At 39.6% G+C, this 11,941-nt stretch overlaps 1 protein-coding gene across 1 annotated transcript; it reads left to right on the top strand.

Moving 5' to 3' along the window:
• The first annotated feature begins 228 nt into the window (after nt 1-228).
• Nucleotides 229-11,363, top strand: LOC134660829 (E3 ubiquitin-protein ligase RNF13). Its single transcript, XM_063516657.1, has 10 exons — nt 229-439; nt 2,837-3,003; nt 3,937-4,028; nt 6,589-6,691; nt 7,466-7,571; nt 8,175-8,349; nt 9,363-9,529; nt 10,113-10,196; nt 10,505-10,557; nt 10,903-11,363. The coding sequence occupies exons 1-10, from the start codon at nt 347-349 to the stop codon at nt 11,168-11,170; spliced, it is 1,308 nt and encodes a 435-aa protein (XP_063372727.1). The 5' UTR covers nt 229-346; the 3' UTR covers nt 11,171-11,363.
• The last annotated feature ends 578 nt before the right edge of the window (nt 11,364-11,941 follow it).

The following is an 11,941-nucleotide window of genomic DNA, read 5'->3' on the forward strand; positions in this document are numbered from 1 at the left end:
CGGGAACGGTTCTAACGATTTCGATGAAATTTGCTATATGGGGGTTTTTGGGGGCGAAAAATCGATCTAGTTAGGTTTTATCTCTGGGAAAACGCGCATTTTCGAGTTTTTATATGTTTTCCGAGCAAGGCTCGGTCTTCCAGATATTGATCTTAAAACTACTAACTATACTAGCTTACTCACTAACTTATACTTAAGAAACACAAACAATTTCAAAATATGTTAAACAATACAGAAAATTTTCAGTGTGCTGCAACATTGTGCATGAGTGAGGCATCCGCGCACTTGCAACTGAAATGTGAGCAGTTGGAGCGTGAACAGCTTGAACAAGAAGCAGCGCGCGGGCATGGCGTGGCGCGCGCTCGTGGCCTGCGCCCTCGGGCTGCTGGCGCCGGTCCACGGCACCGTCGTCGTCTACACGCAAGACATACCACACACAGTAAGACATGTAACCACTTTACCTTGGCTACTATACTAGCTCGCTCCAAGTTCTGACACAAACATATTTGCACATTTATATTTAGATATATCCCATGATGATTGGACTATGAAAATCCTCACAGTTTTTTTTTATGCCGGGTATCTTGGACTTGTGTCCCAAACAGCTATTTCGGACAGTATGTACAGTGGTCACATTTCTAAAGAACCACATTACCATCTTTAATTATTCTCTAATTAATAATAATAAGCCTTTATTTATCGAAATTTTACAGAATCTTTAAAATTGATAAAAATTCAAATGTACACTTAGAATAATCCCAAAATGTATCTGATTTCTGTTCTGTGTGCCTCTTAGCAAAGGCCTCCTCCAACTCCTTCCACTGTTTTCTGTCTGCTGCGACTGTTATCCATTTGGGTCCTAAGGTCAACTTCCATTCATCCTCCCATCTTGTTACTTTGCGACCTCGGTTCCTAGCGCCATCCCTTGGGTACCAAACTGTCACCTGCTTGCTCCATTTCTCCTTTTTGCAGCAGAGCATATGTCTAGTTCCCCTCCACTTAAGTTGATCAATATGTGACAGGATATCTGTTAATTTCGTTGTGTGCCTGATGTCTAAATATATTTCTAACTTTGTCCATAGTTTCAGTCCTAACATGCTTAGTAGTCCTAACGTCCTTTCCATTCTTCTCTGACATCTTGCTAGTTTGTCCCAAAGGCGTTTTGTGAAAGCCCAGTTTTCGCAGCCGTAGGTATGTGACCATCTTTAAATATCCCTAGTTTATTACATTCCGATGGCTTAAAGGACTCTCATCCAGGCCATAACTGTTTAAAAAAAAAAATTACATTCCGAATAACTATTTTGCAAATTGCAAGAAATGCTCCACTGTACAAGAGTAATTACGTTCAAGACCACATTTTATAAAGCTACAATTTAGTTATAAAATTCGAGTAGATAAATAGTTCATTATGTTCATTACACACAATATAGGTAGATAGGTATTTCAAAATCATACCCAAATTTTAACACGCTTTTATTAGGTCGACCTGTATGTAACTAAATTGTAATGGAATCTTGCAAGTTAAATTTGATCCACTTCCCGGTTTCCGATTGAGCTGAAATTTTGTATACACATGTAAGTCGGGTGACAATGCAATATTATGGAACCATTGAGCTGATCTGATGATGGAGACAGGAGGTGGCCATAGGAACTCTGTGATGAAACAACGCAACCTAATTGTGTTAGGGGTTTTTAGAATTGTCTCGATGAGTATTAGTTGTCTGTCGTAAGAAAAGTACAGTCAGCGATAAAAGCGTGTAACAAAAATGAAATTTTTGCCAAAAACTTTTTTATACACACATACAATATAGGTAGATAGGTATTTCAAAATCATACCCAAATTATTACTGCACGTTTTTTCCGAACCTCTTTATTTTCAATAGCAGTATGAGTAGATTTAAGCAGATGAATGACTAGTCGGTGATATTGATTAGGCGGTTAAGTAAATATTTGATTGACACAAACACTTAATGATAAAGTAAATCTTATCTGTAGTCATTACCAGCCAGTTGGATATTTCCAGTGAAGGTTTATGGGTGATTAACACACTACGGGCTTCGACTACTAGGACACCAATTGCTTATTGTACATACGTATTGAATCACAATACGACGCTTGTAAAATGTGTAACTTCTACCGTCGTCGTGAAACAAGACTGTTATTTGTACTACAGTGAATATAGCGCGCTTAATAATAAACCCACACTTCAACATGTGAACGCGTGACGAAGTAATAATTTTGATTAGACAGTGGAATGCTCATTGTAATCGCTAGTATTTTCCGGAGATGTACGCACTCAACCCTTTCAATGCAGTACAAGTCCTGCAAATAGTCGGGCTGCAGCACTTGGTTTGTAATTACCTATATAAACCTTATTATTGCAATGATACACTGCACTGACATAAACATAGTTTTAACATAGTACGATGTGTTTTAATCAAATGGGGCAGTGAGAGCAAATCAGAAAATAATATAAGTGACATTATTTGCCTAAAAAATTTAATTATATGATGTAGATAATAATACCCTTGTGTCTTTAGTGAAATTTTATAGCATTACAAGTACCTATATAATAAACACACGCAAATCGACAGCGTAAGTAGTTCTCGAGGTATATATTTTATATCACTCTTGGTCCCATTTGAAGATTTGTACGTTAATTTTAATTATTCGAGGTTTGGACCTATTAATACACGAAGTGGCAGCGGACTGATCCAGATCACTCAGCAGTGAACTACGAAACTTTTCATACGAGCAAATTTAGCGAACGCTTTAACGGTGACAGGCAGTTTGGTGCAATCGACCCTGTGTAATTATTTCGTTTCGATTGTCGCAGATAGTGGACGAATTCAGCGACCAGCCGGCGGCGTTCGGCGCGAAACTGCCGGACGACGGGCTGCGCGGGCTGCTGGTGCGCGCGGAGCCGGCCGACGGCTGCTCGCCGCTCGCGCGCCCGCCGCCCGCCGACAACTTCACCGACAAGTGGATCGTGCTCATAGCCAGGTGACTCACTACACAACCCACGTACCCCGACTTACGGACTCGAGCCTGTTTCACGCTTCTACTTTTAAACCTAACACTAAAAAATATACCAAAACGCAATTCTTACACCTTCATCAAAACTTTTACCGAATCCATAACGACTTTGGTCCAACCACGCGGAGCTTACAGACCTCTGTTAAATTTTGTCTCTTTCTAACAAACAGAAATGTCAAAATGCCAAATGTCATAGCCACAAACGGATATCAACAGTTTTTTTAGATTTGACGAACGTTAATAAAGCCATAATAGTACACCAAACGAACACCAAACATTGCCAATAGGGGGAAATAATTCGTGTATAAGCCAATTTTAGCATGGGTGTAGGTAATGGTGTAATAAACAAGATACTAAAAGTACCGGGGGGTGGGGGTGAAGCTAACGGGTAGGGAGGGGTTTTAAGGTCCCTTTTTATAGTTTTTCGTAAATAACTCTTAAACGGTGGCCCGTAGCAAACAATTTTATATTACATAAGACACACACACACAAAACTTTTTTGCTAGGATCAATATTTTAAAATATATTAAGGTGGGAAAGTCACGTATAATTTGTTTTAAGGTCGTTTTTTTTTAGTTTTTCGTAAATAACTCGTAAACGGTAGCCCACAGCAAAAAAAATTTCTTTTACGTAAATAATTTATTTGAGATTTCCTAAAATAAATGCTACTTTTTTTCGCTAGGATCATTATTAAAAAAAGATCTTTCCATTTTCATACCATTCCCTTGCGGCCAAAATTTGCTTATACACGTATTATTTCCGCTGTAATTCCTTCGTTTGGTGGCCTATATATAAGTGGTTTTAACGACAAGATAACGAAAAAGACTGTCTTATTAGTTCATTTTCGAGTTAAAGATTTGGTAAAGACGTTATTAGATAAATATCTTCATGATTATCCAGGTATAACTGTACCTTCGATGTGAAAATCCGCAACGCGCAAGCGGCGGGATACGACTGCGCCATCGTGCACAACGTCAACTCCAGTGAACTCGGTGAGTCGCTCCTACACTACACATGTCTGCACCTTTCTGATTAAATTGTGTAATCACAAAAAAACCGGACAAGTGCGAGTCGGACTCGCCCACCGAGGGTTTCGTACTTTTTAGTATTTGTTGTTATAGCGGCAACAGAAATACATCATCTGTGAAAATTTCTACTGTGTAGCTATCACGGTTCATGAGATACAGCCTGGTGATAGACAGAAGGACAGTGGAGATTTAGTAATAGGGTTCCGTTTTTACTCTTTGGGTACGGAACCCTAAAAAGCAAAAGGTTTATCACTTTTAAATCTTCATTACTATTTAAGCAGTTGGAATGTAACAAACGTTGGTTGTCTGGGCTTTATATAAACCTAATATCAAATGAATATAATTGAGTACGAGGAGGATAAGGGCATTAGTAATGAGAGTAATGATGAATGCGCTCATTATCGCCCGTGGTCGGGACGTTACACTGCGGAGATAAGTGGCGTTGTCGAGGCGAGAGCGCCGGCTAAACAGAATGCCGTCTTAAAGGCTGGCGGACTAATTTTAATACTTTTTCTTTTTTCCAACATTAATTTAAAACCGCGGTTATTTCTAAAGTGGACCTTGCAGTAATGCAGTGCATAAGGCGTTTAGTTTATTTTAGGGTAAGTACAACCACAGCTAACGTACCTAAATTATAAAATAAATCATGGTATCCAGTTACTGTTAAAATCCTTTTAGTTTGGGGATGTATGTATGGGGACGGCCTGTACGGTGTACGAGTCCATTATTCATTTTGTGTATGTCCATAACTATTAATGAAGTCAAAAATCCGACGAATGTCGTGTCAAAAAAGAAAAATACCTATATAATGTGTTTGTGTACGAGTTATAAGTAGTATCATGGTTAAATATAGGTACAAGTAGGTATTGTTATTTTAGTGTAACAAATTTTACTAAAGTCGGTACTTTTTTTATATAGTACCTGATGTATTGTTGTCATATTATTCGAGGCCACTAAGCCTCCGTATCGCATGTTGACTCATTATTTATTTATTTATTTGTAAGCACATATAGTACATACAATGTGTACAGTTATTGGGATTAGATCAATTACATAACTTACATAAGATATAAAATATAAATAGAAAGATTACGTAAAACTGGGTTCTCAGGTATTTCAAAGTTCAGTATAGTATTAAATAGTCATGTTTTCCAAAGTGACTACAGATTACGTTAATACCTACTAATAAGTATTATAAATGCGACAGTGACTCTATCTGTCTGTTACATCTTCCTACCTAACCTGTTTAGATGAAATTTGGTATGGATATAGTTGGAGGCCCGAGGAAGCACATAAGGATAGTTGTTATCAATCATTATCATTAATGGGCGGATGACGGATGCAATATAAGTCAAAATCATGTCAAATCATGTTAAAATTGGTTTAAATAAGGGTAACATTCCATTTCTGACCGCAGCTGCACTACTGGTACTGAACGCGCCGCTGTTTCTGTCAATTTCCATAGTAAAATTGACAGTAGTGCAGCTGCGGTTGGAAATGGACTGTCACCTTAAGACGTATATTGCATCCGTCATCCGTCCATTAATTGTCATCATCATCCCAAGCAGACGAAAGGCACAAGCTAGCACCTAGACACGCGGCAGCATGTCAAGCCAAGTTCAAAAGAACATTATTACACGAACCATTTGGAGCCACTTTTGAGAGACTCTTACGTAACTCAAAATCATAAACATATGAAAATTAATTAACTAGAACCCCTTTTTTATTAATATAGCTCAACCGGTTATTAAGATACAAACATCTAAAAACCAGACTTTTCTCACTGACTGGATATATGGATCTCCATTCTTTTGCTGGCGAAGTCAACAACGAAGCATATCCTTAATATTGAGCTTGGCTCTTTTTTCACATTTTATGTTACTGATGGGATTGTATTTACGCATCAGTGTACCTATACACAAGCCACGATAATACGTTAATGAGATCAATTGTTTTTTTTTATCAACTCGAACAATACAATCATAATAATGACTGTGTTATCGGGCATCAGTTCGCTGTTCGCGTTGCCAATGATATGTATCTCCAAAATGTTATAAATACTGGGGACTGTAGTGACAGCAATGTATAGTATAGGGTACCTCGCACTATTGTGTCGAGCAACGCTCCTTGTTATGACTGTTTTTTGAGTCAAACTAATGCTGAACTGCATGCTTACTTTATCTATGGTAAACATGACTGTTATTATCTTGAGAATGTAATTAGGATTACCTAATCATTACCATTATCTGATATTTATGATCAGGAAACCATAATATCTCTAATAAAAAGTTATCATGCAGAATTGCTAGCGTGTGACCTGTAGGTCACGCACAAAAAAAACGAGAGGGTCGGGCGGTCGGCCTGAAATAGTTTGTTTTTATATTGCCCCTGCCCGGTGTATTTCTGCGAACTTCACTGACACACCCGCGCGTGACTGGGTAATTTATAAAATGATTGAAGTTTGATAAAGATTAGGCTCGTAGAGTACTGTAGCGTTGGTCTGACTGAAGGTTGTTTGCCGCAGATACTATGACCACGAAACACCCGGCGGGCATCGACATCCCCTCCGTGTTCGTGAGCGACATCGCCGGCCTGGCGCTCGGCCAGTCCTACCTCTACAATTGCGGGTCAGCTGCCCGGATTTTTATTTTATGCTTAATACTTTTATGTCTACGGGTTATATACCGAGTTTATACCTATACATTTTATTATTTGGTCGTCATCCCAATCAATGTTTTGCAAAAACTACCTAGTATTTAGTGGAACAGGTACAAGAAGGGTTCTTAAAATTCAAGGGCCGAAGTTACAAAACGAAAACGAAGTTGAGTTTTGTAAAGGCAGCCTCGAGAATTTTAAGACCTGATTATGTACCGCTGCACACAATATTTTTCTAAGACAGCAGCAAACACCTAAAATTATAAATAAAATCAAAGTAAATAATTGTTTGTAGATCATTTCCTAGAAGTCAGAATTTAAACAACAGTTGCATAGTATTGTATGAATAATCCTAAGAACACTGCTGTGAGGATCCTAGGAACACTGCGCCAGGGCCCGCCGCGCGCATCGCGCTTCTTATAAAGTTGATTTCGATCTCACTGGCAGTCATTTAATGGACAAATATTGATAAACATTAATACCTATTTTGTTTAATAAGAGTTAAACAAATTGTATTATGTACAATATTTCGGGCCTCACGAGCTATTTTTTTTATAGTAGCCAAATATGTTATTTCATTTCCTAATAATTTTATCTAGCTCCTTCCTTTTTGAAGCCTAAAAGTGTCCCATAAATATTCCCCGACGTCATGAACGTCAGATTACAGTTGCAATAGTATTAATATGATCGCTAACGCTATTTGGCCAGTATCACCTCATATTAGACTTGTCTGTCCATCCTTGCAGCTACTACATAATGGTGAACGGCGCGCCCTTCGACATCAACACACAGCTGCTGCTGCCGTTCGCCATCGTCGTCGCCATCTGTCTCTTCATCATGATCGGGTTAATGGTGAGACTAGCAATAACCTTTAGTCTGTGTTGTTTCACTCAAACGCGTCCTACTACTCAAGCGTTGCGTAAGGAAGGGACAGCGTGGTTCGCTTTCTAAAATTGGTTTTATAATTAAGTACAGAATATCCTTTGCCCTGGCATCTAATAATGCTGCCTCCACCAAGCGTAAATTGCGACGCGCATGATCGCAATGTGCCTAATTGTTTGTTAACATGCAATAAACAAATAGTTTTAGTAAATTTCAAACATGTATCCTGTTACTATTACAATAATTTTAATACATTGTATGGTACAATCAATTGTAAAAATATGGGTGCACTCATCATACTCATAAACCTGTCCCATAGCTCTTATGTCAGCGAATTAAGAAGTATGGACATATTTTTGAGTAAGATTTATGCATTCATATTTTTGCACTTGACTTTGCAGCCTGGAAAATCACGTCGTCAGTACAAAAATGCGCGAACTTCAAAATTTGTATAGGCGGTTGACTCTTCTTAGCCCAATTTATCAAATTGGCTGCTTTTTTGCACTGACAAAATTGGAAATGGTGTTTAGAATTACACTCAAAGTTATAACAAGGTTGGTTCGGTATACACAGATAGCGAAGTGCGTCCGCGACCGTCAGCACGCGCGGCGGCGGCGGCTGCCGGCGCGCGCGCTGCGCAAGATCCCCACGTGCAAGTTCAGCAAGGGCGACCCCTACGACACCTGCGCCATCTGCCTCGACGACTACGTCGAGGGCGAGCGCCTGCGCGTGCTGCCATGCGCACACGGTACGTCATTCAATAGGCCTCTCGACGCCTCGCCCACCAAACGCACGCTCCAACCGTGCACGTTCAACGCTGACGCCGACTGACATACATTGGTTAAATCAAATGTAATAGCGGTCGACGCCAGCGCCGAGCGTTCACGCTTGGAATGTGCGTTCCGTGGCCCTTGTATAAAGTCACAAGAAATTAGCCACCGCCATGCAATCGAAGTTACGCTCCCATTTTAAAATTACATCCTGAAATAACTTGGCATGAATATTAAAGTATAACTATGTATGTTATTAGTACTCGTTCCTAGAACTTGTGATACAAAGGAAATAGAGCTAGTAGATAACTAAACGTTATTGAATGGCAGCCGCTAAGTTCTTGTAACTCTTAAACCTTTCAACTCTAAGCACATTCAGTGCCAGCGTCAGCCTAGCGGATAACACGGGAAACCCAGTATGATGTAGCGAAAAGCGCCTATGAACAGAAAACCCGCCTAGCGGGTCGCTGACAGATAATGAGTTAATAGAGAGCTGCAGGTCCTTGCAAGAATTCGCCGACTAAGCAGGTGTAACGAATTCAATAGAACGAATAGATCTATTGTTGTAATTTATCGAGAATCGCATTTTTGTAAAGTAAATGGAGCCCTTTAACACGAGACTAGGTCGTTGAAGAAGGCAATCCACCGAGCCAGCACAAAGTCGTTAAAATTGAAATTCATTGTTTCGAATTATGTAATTATGTATTTTGTAATATTATGCAAATATATATAATTTGTTATGTATATTTACACATCTAATACGATCAATAGGTACATATATTTTGAATACACATTCGTGTTTCGATTTCACAGTTAATATATGCGGCATCTTCGTCGGCTATCAAACTCGGGCCATTTTTTTCTTGAACTTTACACATTTTAAGTATATAATTAAATTTAATTAATGTTTGCCGATGTTATAGCACGAAATATTGTCGAGCACGAGTAGTGTATAGGCCTGGTATATGTTGTAAGGTGTTGTGTGTCGCAGCGTACCACGCGAAGTGCATCGACCCGTGGCTGACGCAGAGCCGGCGCGTGTGCCCCGTGTGCAAGCGGCGCGTGTTCGCGGCGGGCGAGCGCCGCGCGCCGCTCTCCGACTCGGACAGCGACGACTCGCGCGAGCCGCTCGTCGCCAACACCACCGAGCCCACTCAGGTACCTCTGCACATGCTTTCTCTTTATATCTTCACTAGCCTATAACCGCAACTTCGTCGCAACAGGAGTCGTGAAATGTATGGGATCCAATACACTCTACGACTCTTCTCTTTCCGCACATACTCTAACAATTATTATGTTGGAATAACAGAGTTTGTTTCCAAAAAAATACCTATTTCAATTTGTTTGCAAATAATTATTGGGGTAAACACTAGTTTCCTAAACATATCAGGGGGTAACAAACAATATAAAGTGTCCCTTTTGGGTTTTTCTAGATTCTATACATTTACATAGGAACGATCCTGCACAATGGTCTTTCTTTAAGCACAGTATAAATAATAGAACTAGGTACAGAAGGTGCACTCTCTAACAAAACGCGTTTGCGCGAGCAAGCGTCCGTTCCGCGTAGCTGTGCCGCATGTACTTGTAGCGACGCGACGAAATCGCGGAGTGAGCCATGCCTGCTTTAAGTAAGGCTTTCTAATAGATACTATTATGCAAGGGATTTCCTATCCTTGCACTCCACTCGTCTCAAGTTATATAGTCATATTTAAATTAAACTTATAATATAATGTGTTTCCAGGGCGGCACGTTCGAGCCGCAGCGCGAGAACCCGTTCGTGCGCGCCGCGCGCTTCGTGACGCGTGCGCGCCGCTCGCAGCCGCAGGTGCCCCGTCACTACCTTTATGGCGGGACTCCACCAGTGTGCGGCACAAGCATATTCACTACGAAAATGCTCGTGCCGCACACTGGCCGAATACCGCATTTCTAAATAAAACCACTGCATTGTTAAACTAACATAATACCTAGTCCGCCTCAAACTCTTTAAGTACTTAACCTCTTTTTTTTGAGACTCGAAGAATAGAAGAATAAAAATTACTCTTCTTTTTGAGAACCACATACTGTAACTCGAGAAAAGCGGTTCGTTCGGCAGTCAATGCGTTATTTGTCAATTTGGTTTTTTTTTTTTTCTAGAACGAGGGACAGCCTGACGAAGAAAACAATACAGTGAGGGCTGACGTTGAAAAGTAAGTGTTCCTTTGAATTGAAATTCTGAAAGTTATTATAATTACATGTTTATAATACGTATTATACGGCATATAACTATATCCCTAGGGATATAACTATACCTCCGCCGCACCGCCGCACTCCTACCTACAATTATTTCACTAAACTTAATCCAGTAATATCACTAAACTAAAGACGTATTATAGTTATATTCCTAGTAAGATAGTAATGAATCGCTTTCGTATAACTATGTTACGACATATAATTATATCCCTAGGGTTAAAACTATATAACGGCTTTATCTATCGTACTGCGACACATACATGTCAAAGATTTTTCATGTAATTTTTTACGTAATACTTCAGTGGTCAAAACGATGACACGGAGCCTCTGATTCGGCCATCGGCACCTGCGGATGGGCAAAGCACCTGGTACCTGTCCCGGTCGCGCCGCGCCCGTGGAGCTCGCGCCGCCGCCGCCGCCGCCTCCGAGCCGCCCGCCGAGCCCGCGCCGCCGACGCCGCTGCTGCACGCCGCCGAACACTCCATCAACACCGACACACAGTGCCGAGGTGAAATCGGGGTCGCGGCCCTGCCCGCTCCACAAAACCAGTCCTCACATATTCATTTATGAATATCTTAATTTGCCTCTTATGTGCAATAAGATAAATCCTTATTTTAATATATGAACGTCGAAAACTCATCGAGATTAAATCAAGTAGCAACTGTATGTCGTATTTCGCTTGGTTAAATTGACTATGAAAATACGTTAAACCTTAAATGTCGTTCGAGACAGCACGACAGTTCATGTCTCCCATGTTTAATAATTTTATATATTATTATTGTATATACAATAATAAGAAATCGGGAATTGTCTTTAGAGATATCGGAAACCAAACTAAATACTTAAATAAATAAATATATATTTATTTAAGTATTTTAAAATTATAATTATATTATAATTAAAATTTAAATATGAGGAGAAATCGGGAATTGTCTTTAGAGATATCGGAAACCAAACTAAATACTTAAATAAATATATATTATAAATATATATTTATTTATTTAAGTATTTAGTTTGGTTTCCGATATCTCTAAAGACAATTCCCGATTTCTCCTCATATTTAAATTTTAGGCTTACTTGTATAGTATCAAATTATTATTGACCTATCTTTATTTTTTGTCATAAGTAGGTACATTTTTTCTGAAGTGATTATATTCCGTTCCATCAATTATTAGTTACGATTTGAATATCAGATAATTAGGATATCTTAAGATTATTTTAAATCCGTTGTGACGCAATTTAAATTCTCAGACAATTCAATAATTAGCTCAATAAAATAACCGTCCGCCAGTGGTGGCGCCTGCGCGGTCCCAGCCGTCGTCTGCGATATATACAACAACA

This window comes from Cydia amplana, chromosome Z (assembly GCF_948474715.1).
Source record: "Cydia amplana chromosome Z, ilCydAmpl1.1, whole genome shotgun sequence".
In the NCBI taxonomy this organism is placed as follows: domain Eukaryota; kingdom Metazoa; phylum Arthropoda; class Insecta; order Lepidoptera; family Tortricidae; genus Cydia; species Cydia amplana.

Coding starts and splice junctions, on each gene's coding strand:
- LOC134660829 (XM_063516657.1), top strand. CDS start 347: ATGGCGTGGCGCGCGCTCGTGGCCTGCGCCCTCGGGCTGCTGGCGCCG. Junction 4,029..6,588: donor CGTCAACTCCAGTGAACTCG/GTGAGTCGCTCC, acceptor TGTTTGCCGCAG/ATACTATGACCACGAAACAC. Junction 10,558..10,902: donor GTGAGGGCTGACGTTGAAAA/GTAAGTGTTCCT, acceptor GTAATACTTCAG/TGGTCAAAACGATGACACGG.